The 21,823-nt window shown below is 47.4% G+C and overlaps 1 protein-coding gene across 1 annotated transcript in view; it reads left to right on the top strand.

Annotated features, from left to right (window-relative positions):
- Nucleotides 1-21,823, top strand: part of EPHA1 (EPH receptor A1) — a 162,155-nt gene that overhangs the window by 102,378 nt on the left and 37,954 nt on the right. The window contains exon 5 of the mRNA XM_060236943.1: nucleotides 19,850-20,005. Coding sequence (XP_060092926.1) covers nucleotides 19,850-20,005 — 156 coding nt within the window. The remainder of the gene's footprint in view (nucleotides 1-19,849; nucleotides 20,006-21,823) is intronic.

Raw genomic sequence — 21,823 nt, 5'->3', positions numbered from 1 at the left:
TGTAAATGAAAGCTGGTCTAAGGTGTGAAATACTAAGCAAGCTTTACAGATTATGCTACAGCAGAGGTGGGGAACCTCCGTCCCGAGGGCCACTTGGTGTGGCCCTCGGGGATTGTTGGACCGAATCGAGCCATGTGGCAGCCTCCCTGGGGCCTGGCTGGCTAGCGAGGAACATGGAGTCCAGCTGCACTGTACAGCAGCCTCCTCAGAGCCAGGCAGGAATCACAGGGCCCACATGTACTGTGCAGCAGCCTCCCTGGGGCCTGGCTGGCTGGCCAGCCAGAATTGCTGCAAAGCCTGGAAAAGTTACTGTCGCAGTTCAGTTTGCACTTGGTTATTCCAAATGGTGTGGCCTAATATGCTAATATTAGGGGATGTGGTCTAATATGCTGAGTTCCTGCTGGGCTTTTTCTACAAAAAAGCCCTGGACCTATGCATTTGCCTAGGGCAAATGTGTGCATGTGTGTGTGTATGCCAGATTAGGCTCTTCCCACGTGACTTCAAATAGAAAAACAAATATTTGCTTTAGTTTTGCTGGCCTGAATCATTCTCCCTCGGCGGAACAGTTTTTTAGGTTGATAATTTTTAATGGCCCGTGAATGATGTTATAAATATCCATACGGCCCTTGGCAGAAAAAAGGTTTCCCACCCCTGTGCTAGAGAATCCACACTTTTATGGCTCTGCCCTTTGTGTCCTGGAGAAATCTGCCACTGTCGGAAGGCGCAGAGCAATTGCAGAGGCCCAGCAGTCGTTGCAGTCGCTGCGGCTTCCCTGTCGCTGGGACCAGGTGAAGGGTTGTGAAGAATTCCCAGCTGCAGGTTCTGCCCCTCCCTGCTGCTCTGCTGCCACAGCTCAGCCAGTTTTTCCACTTAGATGCTACTATTACCTTTTTCTTCTCCACGCCCTCCCGGTTTGTGAGCCGTCCCCTGGAATGGGACAGGGATCCCATCCTGCCCAGGCAGGTCCGCACGGCTCTCGCCCAAGTAGCAGCTGACACACAAATGTTCAGCCGAGCCAGGTATCTTCAGACAATGGGGTTCACAAGCAACCCTCTCTGCTTCTCGGAAACTGAGGAGGGAAATGGAGACGGAACTGAAACAGATCCTATCCTTGAGAATTGTGCTGCCAGCTCTGGGTTGGGAAATACCTGGAGTCACAGGGCCTTTTTTTGCAGCAGGAACTCCTTTGAATATTAGGCCACGTGCCCCTCTTATGTAGCCAATCCTTCAAGAGCTTACAAGGCTCTTCTTACAGGGCCTCCTGTAAGCTCTTGGAGGATTGGCTACTCCTTTGAATATTAGGCCACACGCCCCTCTTATGTAGCCAGTCCTTCAAGAGCTTACAGGGCTCTTCTTACAGGGCCTCCTGTAAGCTCTTGGAGGATTGGCGACATCAGAGGGGTGTGGCCTAATATGCAAAGGAGTTCCTGCTGCAACAAAAGCCCTAACTCTCAGGAGATAAATTAGTGCACAGAGAGAGGTCACTTTAAGGATACAGATAAAACAACCAAAATGGTTATAGTGACCAAATAAGTATGTATATTCATTGAATACAGTCCATAGGAAACTTAAATATACAATTCTCCTTTGCATATTAGGCCACACACCCCTGGTGTAGCCAATCCTCCACGAGTTTACAGAGCTCTTTGTACAGGACCTCCTGAAAGCTCTTGGAGGATTGGCTGCATCAGATAGGCGTGGCCTAATATGCAAAGGAGTTCCTGCTACAAAAAAGCCCTGCCTGGAGATTTGGGGAGTGGAGCCTGGGGGAGGGGGGGGGGAACCAGAGCAAGGTTGAATGCCGCAGAGTCCATCCTCCAAAGCATCCACTTTCTCCAGGGGATCTGATTTTGGTCATCTGGAGATCAATTGTAATTGTGGGAGACCTCCAGGTGCCCCCTGGAAATTGGCAGCCCTACTGTTATCCTGTCCAGGACCCAGATTGTGGGGTCTCCAAGATTCACAAGCAAGCTCCTGTCAGTTCTCCCACAATACTGAATGTTTGGTATTTACTAACGAAGGGAGGAAGAAAGCTTTCAGGGGCACAGCAAGAGTAACTGGAAGCGCCATTCACTGCCAAACGTGGGTGGCCTGGGTTACCAACCTCCAGGTGGGGCCTGGCATTCTCCCAGACTGGTAGCTGCTCTTCAGACTACAAAACCCAAAGAGGAAATGGCTGCTGTGGAGGGTGGAGCCTATGCAGGGCTTTTTCTTGTAGCAGAAACTCCTTTGCATATTGGACCACACACCCCTGATGTAGCCAATCCTCCGAGAACTTACAGTAGGCCCTGTATTAAGAGCCTTATAAGCTTTTGGAGGATTGGCTACATCAGAGGAGCATGGCCTAATATGCAAGCGAGTTCCTGATACAAAAAAAAAAGCCCTGAGCCTATGACATCACATCCCCAAGAAGGTCTTTCCCGGAACTCTGCCCTTCACAGGCACCAGAACCAGGGCTCTTTTTTTAGCAGGAACTCATTTGCATATCATTTGCCCTGATATTGCCGGTCCTCCTGGAGCTTACAGTAGGCCCTGTAATAAGAGCCCTGTAAGCTCCTGGAGGATTGGCTACATCAGGGTTGTGTGGCCTAATATGCAAAGGAGCTCCAGCTACAAAAAAAGCCCTGCCCCAGACCTCCAGGAATTTTGCAACACAAGTGGACTCTACCCCCAGGGATGACAGTGTGGGCTGCATTGTGCAAGAGCCTAAGGAAACGCCTGAGGGCCGGCTCTGACATAAATCAGACCTTGTTGGGCTGGGCCGTGTATGTATCTATTTAAGATTAGGTAGCAGAGATATCAAGAGCCCCGTGGCGCAGAGTGGTAAAGCTACAGTACTGCAGTCGGAGCCCTCTGCTCATGACCTGAGTTCGATCCCAGTGGAAGCTGGTTCAGGTAGCCGGCTCCAGGTTGACTCAGCCTTCCATTCTTCCGAGGTCAGTAAAATGAGCACCCAGCTTGCTGGGGAGAAAGTGTAGATGACTGGGGAAGGCAATGGCAAACCACCCTGTAAAAAAGTCTGCCGTGAAAATGTGAAAACAACATCACCCCAGAGTCAAAAACGTCTGGTGCTTGCACAGGGACTACCTTTACCTTTTAACAGAGATATAAACTCCGTATAGGGCACAGACAAACACATTTTTTTTAAAAAGCTTAAAATAAAATCATGATGAAAACATTAGCATTCAGTCTTAAAGGTGCTTTCTCTGTATCTCTCCCATGGGATCCAGGGAACTGGGCAAAGAAAGTTCTGGCTCTTTCTTTCCTTTCCCAGGGGACTAGGATGGGGAGGAGCCACAGCCAAAAGAATGAAGAGGGGCTTGGCTCAGTAGCTCTGCTGTGCGACTGAGAGACCTTAGCAAAGCAAGCTCTCCCTCCCCCCTTTCTCCCCAAGGGAGGAGCCTCAGCCAATGGAGAAAATAGAGGTTTTGCTCTGTAGTTCCTGTGCGATTGAGCAACCTTTGCAAAGCAAGCTGTGATGCAGAAGGAAGCAAGAGAGAGGGAGAAAGAAGCAGATGACAGCCAGTTGCTCAGGGGCCTTATAGGAGTCCTGTGGGGGTCTGATTCGGCCCCTGGGCCACATGTTTGACTCCCCTGCTCTGTGGCATTGTACCATGCTGCATTCCCTCTCCTTCCTAAACCCTACTTTCCCCAGGCTCCACCTCCAAAATCTCCAGGTATTTCCTAACCCAGAGCTGGCATCCCCTACTCTCCTCCTGCACCACTTTTCCCTGCCATGTGATTTGCCACGTTTGCCCGTTTCTAGTCATTCACCAAAAGGGGTTGTCTTTTATTTCATAAAAGAATTTCGCCTTCCTTGGCTACCGTGAAGCTTCCCGGCTTCTAAGGACTCGCAATAAAAACCAAGGGAATTTGGCAGCTGTACCTGTACTTACATCTCCATCCCAGGTGTCTTGGTTTGGCAGTGGAGCCAAGTGTGCCTTCGAGAGCAGGGCCAGATCCAAAACCTTTTTGCCGGATCCGCCCAGTGCTGAGAGAGTGCCAAAGATACACCTTTGTTCCCCAACCAGGGTGGGGTCGATTCCCAAGGGGATCAAGAAAAATGCTAACGAGGGGATTACAGGGCCAGAAACGACAGCCGTGTAATGCCTTTTTTTACGGGGACCAACCAAGATGACACAAAACAGGGTACAAGCTTTCAGGTTCTCCAGAACTCTTAAGAACATAAGAGAAGCCATGTTGGATCAGGCCAATGGTCCATCCAGTCCAACACTCTGTGTCACACAGTGGCCAATATATATATATATATATATATATATACACACACACACACACACACACACACACACACAAACACTGTGGCTAACAGCCACTGATGGACCTCTGCTCCATATTTTTATCTAAACCCCTCTTGAAGGTGGCCATGCTTGTGTCTTCATCAGGTTGGGTTTTTAAAAACAAAAATGGGGGAGGGAAAGGAAAGAAAGAATAAGGGGGGGGGGGAGACCTTTGTCTTATAACATCCTATATGAGACGTGGGAGGCTTTTAAGACAAGACCTTAACATCTGAGTATATAAAATTGTGTTGATATTGGCCTTCTGGGAAGAAGAAACAGACAGTGGTGGCGTTCTACAAAAAACAGCCATTGAGAGGTAGTTAGGGTTGCCAATTCCCCAGTGGGGGCAGGGGATCCCCCGGTTTGGAGGCCCTCCCCCCGCTTCAGGGTAATCAGAAAGCGGAGGGAGGGGAGGGAAATGTCTGCTGGGAACTCATGATTCCCTAAGAAGGCTTATTCCCATAGAAAATAATGGAGAATTGATCTGCGGGTATCTGGGGCTCTGGGGCCCTGTTTTTTGAGGTAGAGGCACCAGATTTTCAGTATAGCATCCAGTGGCTCTCCCCAATATACTCCCTAAGTTTCAAAAAGATTGGACCAGGGGGTCCAATTCTACGAGCCCCCAAAGAAGGTGCCCCTATCCTTCATTATTTCCTATGGAAGGAAGGCATTGAAAAGGTGTGCTGTCCCTTTAAATGTGATGGCCAGAACTCCCTTTGGAATTCGATTATGCTTGTCACACCCTTGCTCCTGGCTCCACCCCCAATGTCTCCTGGCTCCACCCCCAAAGTCCCCAGATATTTCTTGAATTGCTTGGCAACCCTTGAGGTAGTGTGGGGTATATCTTATAGCTCAGCTCTTTCCTATATCTTGTAGGGCGCCAACCTCCAGTTAGACCCCTGGGAATCTCCTAGGATTACAGCTCATCTCCAGTCTATGGACAGGCCTGGCGCTGGGGGTTCTGCCATGGCAGGCAGACCCCCAGTCCCTGGCCTGGGCAAGGTGGGGATGGCAGTGGGTGTGCTCAGAGCCTTGGAGGCCTCGGCGAAGTCCAGATGGCAGCCAGTGCGCTCAGAGCATCTTAGAACACGTATTTGGTTTTTGTTTCCTTTCTGCTTTCTGGGTTCTCCTAGCTTTGTATTGTATTACCACCTGGAAGCTGGCAACCATAGTCCTGGCCGTAATGTAATTTAAAACTGGTGTGCATAAAAACAACGTGCGAAGCTTATCCGATGGCAGAAGCATCACCAAGTGTCTTAACTCTGAGGCTTGGTGCCCTGCCCAATGTTGGCCTTGGGGTCACATATTGATAATCTTGGACTGGAAGGGGGGCTGTGGGTGAGTGGAAGGAAGTCGAGTTTATTTGCGCACAACTCTGCCCTGCTTTCCAGGCTCTGGGCTGGTATCCAGCAGTGGGTCATGAAGCCCTTGACAGTGCATTGTAGGCTAGCCCTCTCTCCTAGTCATTCCTGCCCTTTCCATTCTTCTGTTTTGCATTTTGGACCCAAGATGTGACCCTGGAAACAGTATCTCCCATGCCGTACTGAATTGATATTTTTTTCTTCACTGTGTATACATGCTGATCAAGGAAAACGTGGCCTGATGGTTACTAGAATGAGATTCTTGGAATCTTAGGTGGGATTAGAGCAGGGGTGTCAGACTCATGAGGGCTGGATCTGACATAAATGATACCTCGTTGAGCCAGGCCATGCATGTCATAAGATATAATGCCTGGTAGCAGAAATATAAACTTTACAAGGGACACAGACAAACACACCAAAAAAACCCCTTAAAACATGCTTAAAACAGTAGCACTCATTGGTCTTAAAAGTGCTTTCTTTGAACATATGAAGCTGCCTTCTACTGAATCAGACCCTTGGTCCATCAAAGTCAATATTGTCTTCTCAGACTGGCAGCCGCTCTCCAGGGTCTCAAGCTGAGGTTTTTCACACCTATTTGCCGGGACCCTTTTTTGGAGATGCCAGGGATTGAACCTGGGACCTTCTGCTTACCAAGCAGATGCTCTACCACTGAGCCACCATCCCTCCCCTGCTCTCCAGAGTCTCAAGCTGGGGTTTTTCACGCCTATTTTCCTGGACCCTTTTTTGGAGATGCCAGGGATTGAACCTGGGACCTTCTGCTTACCAAGCAGATGCTCTACCACTGAGCCACCATCTTTGTATATTTCTCGTGCAGTTCAGGAAACTGGGCAAAGGAAGCTCTGGCTCTTGCCTTCCTTCCTTAGGGGACCAGGAGGGGAAAGAGCTTCAACCAACAGAAGGAAGAGAGGCTTGACTCAGTAGCTCAGCAGTGGCAAAGCAAGCTATTCCCCCCCACCCTTCCACCCCAAGGGAGGAGCCTCAGCCAATGGAGAAAATAGAGGCTTTGCTCCATAGCTCCTGCGCAATGGAGCAAGCCTGGCAAAGCAAGCTGTGAAGTAAGAGGGAGGGAGAAGGAAGCAGATGACAGCCAGTTGCTCAGGGGGCTGATAGGAGCCCTCCAGGGGCCTGATTCAGCCCTTCAGGCTGCATGTTTGACACCCCTGGATTAGAGGGAGCAAGGGAGAAGGAGAGGGTGGTCAGAGGCTGAAATTAAACCTCCGTATGCAAAGGCTGTGGAGGGCAGTACGCCGTTTGCCTGTGGCTCACAGTGCAAGGACCTGCACACTTTTTTGCGTTGGTTTCTCAACATCTGTAGCAGTAGAAAAGAGCAAGAATCCATTAACACCTTAAAGAATAACAAAATTTGTGGCAGGGTGGAAGCTTTGGTGAGTCACCGCTCACCATTTCAGATAACAACAACATATGGTTAGCTACAGTAGAAAACATCATGCTGGATTAGTTGGGTGCCCGGGTCCTTGTTTGCCTAGGGCACCAACAAACCTTGGGCCAGCCCTGGATGGGGCATCATATACTAAGCAAATTTAGTCTTGTGGGTCACCGTACCACAAAAAGTTGGGGAACCACCACTTTAGGGAAGCTCAAAGCAGGCACAATCCAGGCTAAAACCTGCTTTGCTTTATTAACTGCTTAAACCTGCTTTCCTTTATTAAGCCGTAGAACAAAGTAGGAGCCCAGTGGCACCTTTAAGACCAAGAAAGTTTTATTCAGAATGTCAGCTTTCGTGTGCTAGAAGCACACTTCATCAGACAACACGATGGAATGGCAAATAGTCCTAAATATAGAGAAAGTGGGCAGTGAATTAGTATGCAGAATCATGGAAATGTTTGTCAGCAGATTAAAAGAATCACAATTTGTGGTCTGGTGATTGTTCGCTTATGTTAACTGGGCTGCATCAACAAGGGGGGTTGCAGTGTAAGTCAGAATACAACAGACTCTTATTTATGGCACTTCACACCTAATGACATAACTATCAATCTGCTGTTCTGACTTATATTGCCCGCTTGTTGATGCAGCCTAGTTAACATAAACTAGCAATCATCAGAACCCAGATTGTGATTCTTTTAATCTGCTAACAAACATTTCCATGACTTTGCATACTAATTCATTGCCCACTTTCTCTATATTTAGGACTATTTGTCGTTCCATCCTATTGTCAAATGAAGTGTGCTTCTAGCACACGAAAGCTTACATTCTGAATAAAACTTTGTTAGCCTTAAAGGTGTCACTGGACTCTTACTTTGTTCTATTGCTTCAGACCAACGCGGCTGCCCACTTGAACAGAAGTCGGAGCGTCTTCAGATGTTCTTTGTGGAGAGCCAGTTTGGTTTAGTGGTTAAGTGTGCGGACTCTTATCTGGGAGAACCAGGTTTGATTCCCCACTCCTCCACTTGCACCTGCTAGCATGGGCTTGGGTCAGCCATAGCTCTGGCAGAGGTTGTCCTTGAAAGGGCAGCTGCTGTGAGAGCCCTCTCCAGCCCCACCCACCTCACAGGGTGTCTGTTGTGGGGGAGGAAGGGAAAGGAGATTGTGAGCTGCTCTGAGACTCTTCGGAGTGGAGGGCGGGATATAAATCCAATATCTTCTTCTTCTTCCTTCTCCCTGGTCCTGTTTTGCTGGGGAACAGAGGCCGCTGCGGGGAACTGCAGAGGGGTTCAGCCCCCCCCCCCAGCTGGCTTCTCTGTTCTAACGGAGTGGCGCCATCTCTCCCAGCTGAAGATGGAACAGCGCCTGAGCCTCCCTTCTGTTTAATGAGCCCATCCAGGCCTAGTTAAAGATAATTGCTGTGTGATGGTGGCTGAGCCGGTGCCACAGTATTGTAACAAAAGGGGGGGGGGGAACCTGCACAAAAGTAACAACTGTTGATAACAAGTCTTGGCTTGCTACTCTACATTTTGAAACAAACAATTTATTATCAATATTATTGACAAAAATAATATTAAATGGCAGCTTTTAACAACATTGACAAAATTACAATAGAGGGCTGATGTTACAGCGACAGCAGCTGCAATGGAGCTTGGCACGGAGACATTTTGAATCTGACAAAGGGTAACCCCAAATGAAAGACTGTTGATCTCTGAGGCTCCAACTGCAACTGTTTATACAGCTATAGTAAAAGCTGGAGGGTGCCTAAATATACATTTGAAGGAAAGACTGGGCATTCCATTACTAAATTCAAGGCTTTACCTAGTGTACTGCAGCCTGAAGAAGGACAGTTAGCTATGCAATCCATTGCTGCTGCTGCTGTAACATCAACCCTCTATTTTAATTTTGCCAATGTTGTTAAAATCTGGCATCTAGTGTGTCGTGTTTTTTGTCAATAATATTGATAATGAATTGTTTGCTTCAAAATATAGAGTAGCAAGCCAAGACTTGTATCAACAGTTGTTGCTTTCATACATTTTTTTTTCTCTTTTGTTACAAGACCTCCTGGTGGTGGAGCTCTCCCACTATCACAACTGATTTCCAGGTGACAGAGATTAGTTCACCTGGAGCAAATGGCCTCTTTGGAAGGTGGACTCTGTGGCATTATACCTGACTGAAGTCCCTCCCTTCCCCAAATCCTCAGGTTCCACTTTCCCCCCTCCCCAAACCTCCAGGTATTTCCCAACCCAGATCTGGTAACCGTATTTTAGATGGACCTTGGAGATCCCTTGGGATTACAACTGATCACCAGACTATAGAGATCAGTTCCCTTGGAGAAAATGGCTGCTTCTGGGGATGGAATCTGTTGCAGAGGTTTCCCGCATCCCACACTCCACCTTCTCTAGGCTCCACCCCACAAAATTAATCAAGAATTTCCCAACCCATATCTGGCAACTCTACTCTAGGTGGCACCTGGAGATCTCCTGGGATTACAACTGATCACCAGGCTATAGAGATCAGTTCCCCTGAAGAAAATGGCTGCTTTGGAGGCGAAGGTGTTCCCCTCCCCAATTCCACTTTCTCTAGGCTTCACGCCACCCCCCACCCCAAATCACCAAGAATTTCCCAACCTGGAGTTGCCAACTCCATGTGATCTCCCTCAGGACTGAGGACAGCACCGCATAGGATACAGCCCCTAGAGTTTCCAATCAGAGATAACCTGGGATTTCAACTAATCTCCAGGTGGCAGAAATCAGTTCACCTGGAGGAAATGGCCTCTTTGGATGCTGGACTGTATGGCGTTATACCCTGTTGAAGTCCCATCTATGCACAAACCCATCTATGCACAAAGACAACCTGTCGAGTAGGGCAATGAAGATGGTGAGTGGTCTGCAGACCAAGTCCTATGAAGAAAAGTTGAAGGATCCGGGCATGTTTAGTATGGAGAGGAGGAGGCTGAGAGGTGATATGATCACCATCTTCAAGTACTTGAAGGGCTGTCATATAGAGAATGGTGTGGAATTGTTTTCTGTGGCCCCGGAAGGTAGGACCAGAACCAGTGGGTTGAAATTAAATCAAAAGAGTTTCCGGCTCAACATTAGGAAGAACTTCCTGACCGTTAGAGTGATTCCTCAGTGGAACAGGTTTCCTCGGTAGGTGGTGGGCTCTCCTTCCTTGGAGGTTTTTAAACAGAGGTTAGATGGCCATCTGACAGCAATGAAGATCCTGTGAATTTAGGGGGTGGTATTTGTGAGTTTCCCGCATTGTGCAGGGGGTTGGACTAGATGACCCTGGAGGTACCTTCCAACTCTATGATTGTATGGTTGTCCTTAGTCTCCACACCCGAAATCTCCAGGTATTTCCCAACCTGGAGGTGGCAATCCTACCCCTGTATCCATCGGCTACTCAGAAACAAGAGGATGACTCATATCTCTTGTGAAAGAAAGATTACCAGCTGTTGCCATTTTGTCTGTGAAGATGTCTCTTCACACATTGGTTTTTATTTTTGCTCTTTGGCATATGCGTAAAACCATAAAGCAGAAATTCCAAACAGTTTTGTTCCATGGATCAAGAGCTGAAGGTACAGTTCACCACTTAGTGAACAAGAAGTCACAAACCTGGATTGTTCAATTGTCTAATGTGTGACCGGGGACCTATCGGATTATTTAATCATAGGCACTCCTCTCCTCAGGGTAAATTGCCTGAATGTTGACATGCAACCCAACCATTGATGTGTTCCCCCAAGGAAACTGAGCTGTCTGTTCTTAATTAAGAAAGATAATCCATCTTTTAATCAGCAATAATTACCCCTGGGTTTCAGGACAAACCCATCCCAGAATCCAGGACTTTTGAAAACAGAGCTGTACCAGAGGTGGCTTCTGGCAGCTTTTCATGCCAACTTGTGTGGCATGTTCTGACTCTAGTGTCTTCTGTCTCCATGACATGTTGGAATCTCTCATGAGGGCCAGTTTTCACAGAAGAGACAACCCTACGGTGGGGCTATAACCACTTCAGACTACAGGATGAGGACACTTATCACTGAATGAGTCTCTCTCCCCACAACATACTTCACAAGTAGAACATTAGGTTAGGCTAGGAAACTTCTCACTAAAGGACTAGACAAACTCGTCTTCGTGGCTGTTTGTATTTCTGAAGTGGTGATGTCAAGATTCTGGTTTATTACCTCAGTAAGAGCAAGGCCTCAGACAAGGCCCCAGTAAGAACAAGGCCTCTTTCATTATATGTTGGAGTGGCATTACAATAATACGGAGAGGACATTATTTGACTCCAAACCATGCACAGATTGGGGATGCTTTGTAAACATCGCATGAACAATTCTTTTGTTCCTCAATTTTAGGCCTGTTTTGCCCTGTTAGGGTTGCCAGCCTCCAGGTGGTGGCTGGAGATCTGGGATTACAGCTGATCTCCATGTGACAAAGATCGACTCTTTTGGAGAAAATGGCCTCCTTGAGACTCCATGGCATTATACCCCAGTGAAGTCCCTCCCCTCCCCCAAATCCCACCCTTATCAGGTTCCACCCCAAAAATCTCCAGGTGTTTCCCAATCCAGAACTGGCAACCCTATTTACAGTAGGGTTGCCAAGTCCCCCGCATCCTCCAGCGGGAGACTGTTTTCATGCAAGTGATGTCATCACACTGGCAACGTCGCACACCAGCCACTCTAGGAGCTTCCGGGGAAACTCTGGTTTTCCCGGATGCTCTAGAAATTTGAGAGGTAAACCTCTATGGTACAATAGGTACCATAGAGATTTCCCTCCCAAATTGCTAGAGCATCCGGGGAAAAAATGGAGTTTTCCCGGAAACTCCTAGAGCGGCCGGCGTGATGATGTCACTGCGAGTGACATCTTTGCACCGGCAACATCGGTAGAGGATACCCCCTGCCAGCCCAACGCGAGCCGGGAACCTCTAAGGCGAGGGAATCCCCGCCTGGCCCAGGAACTTGGCAGCCCTAATTTGCAACCATAGTAAAAAAAACAAAAACCCTGCAATTAATACAATTAGATTCAGGTCCTGCAGCACCATAGAGACCGATGAGTTTCAAGGTATAAGAGTGTGAGAATCAAAGGCTTCTTTATCAGATGTGTGACCAAAGGAAGTTTGACTCTCAAAAGCCTATATCATGAAAGTCTCACTAGCCTCTAAGGTGCTGCTGGGTTAGAATCTGTTTTAGATTTAGTTAGGGTAGCCAGGTTCCCCCCCACCCACCCACTGGTGGGAGATGGAATGGTAGAGTTGCTAGATCCAGATTGGGAAACTTCTAAAAATTTGGAGGTGGAGCCTAGGGAGGGCAGGGACCTCAGTGGGGACATGATGCCATAGAGTCCACTCTCCAAAGCATCCATTGTCTCCAGGGCAACTGATCTTTCGTAGTCTGTAGATGAGCTGTAATTCTAGAGGGTCCCCAGGTCCCACCTGGAGGCTGGCAAGTCCGAAAGTGACTCCGGGGAGGGGTGGGAGGGAACTTTCCAGGAGTGAGGCAGAGCACTGCAATGTGCTGACATCAAGCGGAAGTGATGTCAGCAGCACATCAGGGACGTCACACGGTGGTTTTGATTTCTAGTCAAAACTCTGTGGTAAAATCAGCCTCAAATCGTCAAGTTTTGCCCCAACGTGCGGATGTCACTTCCACCACGTGACATCACTGTTTGGGGGTGGAATTTCCTCCCCTTCAGCCAACCGGCCAGCCACAGGCAGAAGCCCAAAAAATCAGAGGATCCCCCACTCCCAGTTGGGGAAATGGCAACCCTACATCCCTAATTTTACTGTGGACCAACATGGCTACCCCTCCGCCCCGAAAGGACAATTAATACAGCAAACAATATTAGAAGCAGTAGCAGGAACGTAGAAAAAGGTTTAAACGCAGTCTGAATCCTGAAAACGCTTCACATTTTGAAAAGCCCTGTTAAAACAATAGTTTTAAAAGGGCAACAGAGACAGGTTTCATAGGAAGAATGATAAGGGATTATACTCAGGGGACATGGAGGATGTACTTCCTGCAGCGGGTGCTGCCACCTGCTGGCCTGTATTATGTATGTTGTTTTAAATAAATTGTCTTGCCCTGTTGCCCTCCCCTCCCCTCCCCTCCTGTTGGTGACATAATGTCGAAGCCTGGTGCCTGCCGTGCCTAAACCTTCCGTGCCTGTTCTCCTTCCCTGTCTTTCCAGCCACCCACGCAGCCCTTTCCCACCCAGTTTGCGTGTCTGAGGAAGTAAGAACTCGTTCTGTCTGGTGCAGTGGCTCTCTGCGCCTATGCCTGTGAAAATTATGGGGCAAATTATTACCATAAAAGAGGCTGCGATACGGGCAGGTCTGAGGAAGCCACTGGGGAAAAGTTTGGGGCGGGGAACTGAAAGGACTGGTTATAGCCAAGGGTTTGTGGGGTGCTGATTTTAATGGGTGTCTTACGTTACGAACCTGATTTTCTTGAGCATCCATATTTATTTATGTTAAACATTTCCTCCCCACCTTTCTAGCCATTTCCGGTCCTCATCCCAGTTTCCAAGCGCTGCGTGGCCATCCTCCAGCGTGAGCAAGGGTTCAAATCCTGAATGGGGATAAGCAGGGAAAGCTGGAAGCGCTGCACAAACGTATATGTAATATACGTTGATGTAACATTAATATATAAGAGCCCCGTGGCACAGAGTGGTAAAGCTGCAGTGCTGCAGTCGGAGCCCTCTGCTCACGACCTGAATTCGATCCCGGCACAAGCTGGGTTCAGGTAGCCGGCTCGAGGTTGACTCAGCCTTCCATCCTTCCGTGGTCAGCGAAATGAGTACCCAGCTTGCTGGGGCGGGGGGGGGGAATGTAGGTGACTGGGGAAGGCAATGGCAAACCACCCCATAAAAATTCTGCCGTGAAAACGTGAGAGCAACGTCATCCCAGAGTCGGAAACGACTGGTGATTGTACAGGGGACTACTTTTACCTTTTTTAACATTAATATCCCAGGCTAGTTTGATCTCATGAGATCTTAGAAGCTAATCAGGGTCAACCTTGGCTAGTGTTTGGATGGGAGACCTCCAAAGAGTACCAGCCAGGTCGTGATGTGGAGGCAGGCAGTGGCAAACCACTTCTGAACACCTTGAAAACCTTTCAGGGTTTCCATAAATCAGCTGTGGCTTGACTCTACTTTCCTTCGCCACCACATTGATACAGGAAGATTACCACCAGGGGTGGAATTCTAGCAGGAGTTCCTTTGCATATTAGGCCACACACCCCTGATGTAGCCAATCCTCCAAGAGTTTACAAGGCTCTTTTTTGTAAGCTCTTGGAGGATTGGCTACATCAGGGGTGTGTGGCCTAATATGCAAAGGAGCTCTTGTTACAATTCCTTACCTGAATACCACTCCTCTGGCACATCTAATATGTTTGTTCATCTGCAAACAAATTTGTAATGGCTTTGTGTGTGGCTCCAGTGGTGAGCATGACCCATCAATGAAATAATTTTGGAGATGTTTAAGTCCCTATATGAATTGGTTCTGAATATTTGATATTTGTTGTCATTTGTCGTCGTGAAATATCCCTTGTCGATAAAGGATTGAAACAGGTGTGGCAGAAGTCGACAACCTGTCCGGAGATTTTTCCTTTTTACTACGATTGGAGATTGTCCTATTTTACTATTGAGCAATATGGTGGAATCATCGATTTTGAAGAAGTTTCAGTACATTCCAGATTTACACGGTTTTGGATATGGACTTCATTTATGATAACAACTATATTTGGTGTTAAGGCTTTTTGTTCATGAGGGACCATATATTATACTGTTATATATTACATGTTATTTTGTTCCTATAACCTTATGGTTGTGCTTTATTGTTTACTCTATTGCAGGGGTGGCCAAACTTGCTTTACGCAAGAGCCACATAGAATAATTGTCGGATGTTAGAGAGCCACAAGACATGGGCGTCAGATATTTGAGGGAAGGAAGGAAGGCGATTTAAAGAGACACCCTGAGGGCAGTGGGAGGTTCAAGAGCCACACAATATGTGTGAAAGAGCCACATGTGGCTCCCGAGCCACAGTTTGGCCACCCCTGCTCTAAAGTGACTTCTCTCCTTTGGCAGTTCCCAGTGGCAGATCGGCAGCCCTAAGATCAACCGTAATAGCAGAAGTTCTTTCGCCACCACCTGGAGATTGGCTAGGCTAGGCTCAGGCCACGCTGACAGAGATTTCTTGTATGTTTGCACCCTGCAAGGCTCTCAGAAGTACTGTGATCTCCCTCTAAGCTAACTATCCAGCAAATCATAATTAGAGTTGGCAACCTTCAGGTGTTGCTTGATGAGCTTCTGGAATCACAAATGGCCACCAGACCACAGAGATCAGTTCCTTTGGAGAAGATGGTTGCTTTGAAGGATGGAATCTATGGCATCACGAGCCTGCTGACGTCCCTCCTGCCCCCCCGGTCCCACTCACACCCAAATCTCCAGGAATTTCCCCATTCAGAGTTGATAACTCTGTATCATATTATTATCATTATTATCAGTTGTCACAGTCAGAAACTTGACTGATAGATGGCGTTCTGCAATTCAAGATCTAGCCAAGTTCTTGGGAATTGCAAAGGTATCTTCGTAGGATTCTTGCTGTTCCAAAGCAACGTTCCCTCGAGCCGTGGAGTCTTGTGAGCAAAAATTCTACTTCGTGAGCTACTGACATTAAAGTTGCGAGCTGCTGCATCAATTAGTTTGCTCTGGGGCCATCGTTCCTGAGCTAAGACAAAAATGTGTGAGCCAGGGGCTAAAAAACTGTGAGCTAGCTCACACTAACTCAGCTTAGAGGGAACACTGGTTCCAAGCAACACTGTCTGCTGGAGGTGAGCTGGAGCTATTTGCTCAGTTCCCAGAATGTCCAGGTGTTTCTTGAAACTTCTAGGCACTGCTCCAAGGGCTCCAGTGACTAATAATAATAATAATATTAGCACTGTTTGCTGTTGTTATTTCGTTATTCATTCCATTCGCACTACTCAATCATTCAGTTTCTAGCCTGCCTCTCTCTGTTAAAGCCTTGAAATGAGTAACAAATAACAGAAATTCACAGTTGGTGAAATTGCTTAAAGATACCCCTGTACAATCAGATAGAGGGAGAGTTTCAGACCAACCTCAGGTACCTCCCAAATCTTTTTTGCTTTCAACAGGAATTTTGTCGGTTGTTTAAAAAAAAAGGTAGGAGAGGGAAGGCTTGTTAGTCATGCCTCTGTGGTACATTTTTCCCAGATGAAAAGCATTGTGAGAGACGGAAAACGTCTCTTTAATACATGATAGTCATTTTTGTGCTCTTTGCTGGAAAAGAGAAAGAAAGGCACATAATCCATATTCAGTGACAAGAACGAGTTCTTTGATCTCTGTATAGTATGAAAATTGGATAAATTTGCCTAATTTTGCAAAATTGTGGGGGGGGGGGTTTATTTAAAAAAATAGCCCTATTCCAGGGGTAGCCAATGGTAGCTCTCCAGATGTTTTGCCTACAACTCCCATCAGCCCCAGCCATTGGCCATGCTGGCTGGGGCTGATGGGAGTTGTAGGCAAAAAACATCTGGAGAGCCGCCGCTGGCCACCCCTGCCCTATTCTGCTTTTCCTGTTGATAGGGAGAGAAAAGGCGCGGGGGGGGGGGAACCCTTTCTGACATATTGTTGCATGCCAGTGGTTTCTAAGTTAAGCGTGATCTCAAATAGCCCTGAGAGCAGACAGGCGTAATCAATTCCCTCAGACCGCAGACTGAAGTGCCCAGTGATTGACGTGCCCAATAATTGGCCCCTATGGATGGGTGCCGTTTCTTTCCTGATCTCTGGTGAGTAATGCCAGACATGATGAATCCCAGTTTCCAAACCTTAATCTCCCGTTGGCTAATCCAGATTTACAAATGAGAATCAGGCCAGCCCCCGCAGCACGATTGGAAGGGACAATCCCAAAGAAAGACTCCACCTCCCAGAAGGGTTGTTTTGAAAAGGTGAGGCAGAATATTAGGGATGCCAGCTTCCAGGTAGGACCTGGGCAGGGTTTTTTTTGTAGCAGGAACTCCTTTGCATATTAGGCCACACACCCCCCAATGTAGCCAATCCTCCAAGAGCTTACAGGGCTCTTAGTACAGGGCCTACTGTAAGCTCCTGGAGGATTGGCTACATCAGGGGGGTGCGGCCTAATATGCAAAGGAGTTCCTGCTACAAAAAAAACAACCTGGAATTGCAGTTCATCTCCAGACTACAGAGATCAGTTCCCCTGGAGAAAATGGATGCTTTGGAGGGTAGACTCTGTGGCCTTGTGCCCCATTGAGGCCCCTGTCCTCCTCAGGCTCCACCCCCAAATATCCAGGAATTTTCCAACCTGGATCTGGCAACCCTAACTCCTACCTCCCTGCTGGTGACCAGGGGAGGCAGGGGGAGACCTGGCAACCCACTCTGAGATCCATAGGTGAGTTTCGGAAATCCCAGCCCAGCAAATCCAGGCCAGGGTCTCAAGGCCAGTGTGCAAATGAATGCCAGTATAGAGGAACTGAAATTCTTTTCCTTTCCTAATTGCTTGTTTAGTGCCTGTTATTTTTTGTGTTTTTAAGAATACAAGTACTTTTTTTGCACTTTAACCATTTGAGTCTGGCGCTAAACGGCCCAAACACTGGGAGACAGAAAAGACCTCCTTTTCAGAGAGACTGGGGTGGGGTTTCACACAGTAAGGCACTTTAAGGTACATCCAGGGGCTTTTTTTGAGCAGGAACGCACAGGAATGCAGTTCTGGCTGGCTTGGCATCAATGGGGTGTGGCCTAATATGCAAATTAATTCCCGCTGGGCTTTTTGTACAAAGAAAGCCCTGGGTACATCTACCTTGATGAAAGCAGCCTACATAGAAAGTAGGGGCAAATACTTCAGCGGGTTTGATCCAAATTTGTGAGACTCTGTTAGGGTTGCTAATCCCCAGGTGCGTGACGCAGTTTCCTTGAAAAACAGCCTCGGTACATCATAAATACAACAAAATTATATATATATATATATATATTGAATACAAACATACATTCACTCTTCTGAATACAAAAATAATTTTACTGTAACATACCCTACTAAATGGAACGATACACCAGGGACCTAAAAAATATTAGATAAGTCCCGAAGGAGCAATAACAGTTCAGAAGTCGGAAATGACTGGTGCTTGCACAGGGGATTTCCTTGACCTTTTTACCTGTTCAAGTGTGTTTAGGTTTTTATGTGTGCCGGCTTGAGGACTGTGATTGGGTGGAAAGGGGACATAAAGATGTTTTTAAGCAGACAAATAATTCACGATGAGATGCCATTTGTAGGATTTATGCCGCATTTATTAGTTTGCATAATTTATTCTGGTTTTGCTAAGGCAAGGAAGCGGGAGCCGAGTCCTCCCCCAGCATTTTTGTAAGAAACTGTAACTTTGTAGATTTCCTGTCTATGAAATTACACCTTTTGCTGTGAGGATTCAAACCACCTAAACATACAAGGAAGTTCCGCCGTTACAAGAAGGATCGCCATGCTAAAAAAAAATGCACAGCTTCGACACTCATATCACCTTAAAAGTTACCCTACTAAACAATAGATTCAATTTTTTGGCCTGCTATCTGTTTCAGGGTTGCCATTCCCCAGCTGATTTAGGGTTGCCATTCCCCAGGGGATCTCCCAGTTTGGAGGCCCTCTTCCTGCTTCAGTGTCATCAGAAAGTGGGGGGGGGGGGAGGACATCTGCTGAGCACTCCATTATTCCCTATGGAGACCGATTCCCATAGGGTATAATGGAGAATTGATCTGCAAGTATCTGGGGCTCTGGAGGGGGCTGTTTTTTGAGGTAGAGGCACCAAATTGTCAGCATAGCATCTGGTGCCTCTCCTCAAAACACTCTCCATGTTTCAAAAATATTGGACTAGGGGGTCCAATTCTATGAGCCCCAAAAGAGAGTGGCCCTATCCTTCATTATTTCCAGTGGAGGGAAGGCATTGTAAAGGTGTGCAGCCCCTTTAAATGTTATTGCCAGGACTCCCTTTTGAGTTCAATCCTGCTCGTCACACTGTTGATCCTGGCTCCACCCCAAAGTCTCCTGGCTCCACCCTCAAAGTCCCCAAGGATTTCTTGAGTCAGACCTGGCAACCCTAATCTGTTTAGAGCATTACCTTCAAGATTCCGAAGTCTTCCATAGACTAAAATGTCTATGAACTAGAGCTGACTCCCAAGAAGACAACAGACAGGCTCAAGCATTTACACAAAATGTCACTTTGCAGTAGGAATGCCAATTCTCAGTTGAGAAACTGTTGGAGGTTAGAAGGCAGAGCTTGTGGAGAACAGGGTTTGGGGAGGACAGGGACCTCAGTGGGGTAGAGCAGGGGTGGAATTCTAGCAGGAGCTCCTTTGCATATTAGGCCACACCCACTTGATATAGCCAATCCTCCAAGAGGTTAAAAGGCTCTTTTCTGTAAGCTCTTGGAGGATTGGCTACATCAGGGGTGTGTGGCCTAATATGCAAAGGAGCTCCTGCTAGAATTCCACCCCTGCTGTAGAGTCCATGCTCTAAAGCAGCCATTCTTTCCAGGGCAACTGATCGGTGTTATCTGCAAATTGGTTGTAATTCCAGCAGGTCTCAACTTGGAATTGGCAACCCTACTTCGCAGTCTTTGTTAGTTAGCATGTGCTTAATTTGCAGATTCAACTCAGTGTGGAAAAGATCAGAAGGGATGCAATAGCTCTGTTTAGAAAAGCACAGCTTATGTTCACTTCTGATGTGGCAGCGTTGTGAAGCCCATGATCTTTTTTCCAATCCTCTCTACAGCTTGCCAGCCGGGGTTCTTCCGGCACTCACCGGAGATGGACCAGTGCCTCAAATGCCCTCCAAACAGCTCCTCCAGTTCTCCTGGGGCCACATCCTGCCGTTGCCTCAGAGACTTCTTTCGGGCAACCCATGAGGACCAAACTGTTGCTTGCACACGTAAGTCCCAGCGTGGGGAGAGAAGGAGTATCCAGGAAAATAAAGTAATTATCGTATAGCATTAGGTGTGGAATAGCCATAAGGTCCCGGAAGGGATTGCTTGGCTGTTGAAGCTGTAGGTCTTTTTATGGCACCACTAGGTGGCTCCCTATGCTTATTTTTAGGCTGAGAATCCTGCGACTTGCCTAAGGGGAGGAAGGGGAGGAATCGAACTCGGTTCTCCAGATTAAAGTCTGTCGCTCTTAGCCACTGCACCAAACCGGCTCTCTCCAGGAAAAGTAAACCGCTGCTTTACAGTGTGACTCCCAAACCTCACGAAAGCCAGCGTGGTGTAGTGGTTAGAGTGTGGGAATAGGATCTGGAAGACGCAGGTTTGAATCCTTCTCTGTGGTGGATGCCTCCTGGGTGGCTTTGGGCCAGTCTGACCTACTTCACAGGGTCGTTGTTGTGAAGATAAAATGGAGGAGAGGAGAATGATCATATCTTCCTTGGGTCCCTATGGGGAGAAAGGTGGGGTATAAATGAATGAATGAATAAATAATATAAAGGTGGAGTATAAATGAATGAATGATACAAAGAAAATACTGTCTTGAATCGCTTGGAGGAAGGGCGCATTTAAAAAGTGACTAATAGAGTAATACTTACCTCAAAATGCATATATTCATGAGGCTGTGAGATCCGTCTATCTCCACTGTGTTTAATATGATTAAACAGGGTGGATGTATGCAAAGTCCAACACCCATTGATCCAGTAATCTGAATTTCTTATCTGCCTCAATGGTTTGCCTCACCTTTTAGTGGGTAAGAACTGCAGTGGCCCTTCATGTGTTGGACAAAACGTGTTGGGTTTTTTTTGTTTTATTTATTTATATCTTGCTTTTATTTTATTTATATCCCACTTTTTTTCTCCAAAGCAGCTTACATTATCCTCCTCCCTCATTTTATCCTCACAACAGTCCTGTAAGGTAGGTTAGGCTGAGAGAGTACAAATGCCCCAAGGTCGCACAGAAAGAGCCAGTTTGGTGTAGTGGTTAAGAGCGGCAGACTCTGATCTGGAGAACCGAGTTTGAGTCCCCACTTCTCCTCCAGATGCAGCCAGCTGGGTAACCTTGGCTCTGTCCCAGTTCTCTCAGAGCTGTTCTCTCAAGAGCAGTTCTCTCAGAGCTCTCTCAGCCCCACCCACCTCACTGGGTGCCTGTTGTGGGGAGGGAAAGGGAAGGTGATTGTAAGTCAAGCTCCACTTTGAACTCCAGCTTGGGAAATTCCTGGAGATTCAGGGGCAGTGTGTGTAAAGGGGGAAATCTTTAGACAGGGGGGAGCTTGGAGGGAACATGGAGCCATAGAATTTGTGTGCTCAAGCTGCTGTTTCCTCCTGGGAGACTGTAATCTGGAGTTCAGTTGTAATTCCAAGGAAACTCTAGGCCTTCCTGGAGGCTGATAAGCATAGGTTGCAGCGTGAGATTCTGTGAGTTGCAGGCCCATAACAGAAGGTCACAAGTCACATGACATCACAGTCCTCTGACAGGAAGGAGAGCAGCAAGAGTCTTTGGAGCGGCTTGTGTTAACCTCACCTTGCATCCTTTCCAAGTGTTAGATCTAATGTTGTGAGCCGCCCTGAGCTGCTTTGGCGGGAAGGGCGGGATATAAACTGAAATAAACTGAAACTGAAGGACAGGGGATCTTTACCCCTTTGCCTTTTTACAGAAGCAGAATAGCAGAATAGCAGCAGATGCTCCCAAAAAGCAACAACCACCAAAAGATAGCTCTACGGGGGACTTGCAACCACTAGGTCGAGCTCTGTAGCCCACCTAAAGCTCTC

This window comes from Heteronotia binoei, chromosome 4 (genome assembly GCF_032191835.1).
Source record: "Heteronotia binoei isolate CCM8104 ecotype False Entrance Well chromosome 4, APGP_CSIRO_Hbin_v1, whole genome shotgun sequence".
Lineage (NCBI taxonomy): Eukaryota > Metazoa > Chordata > Lepidosauria > Squamata > Gekkonidae > Heteronotia > Heteronotia binoei.
This window is presented reverse-complemented; position numbering and strand designations above follow the sequence as displayed.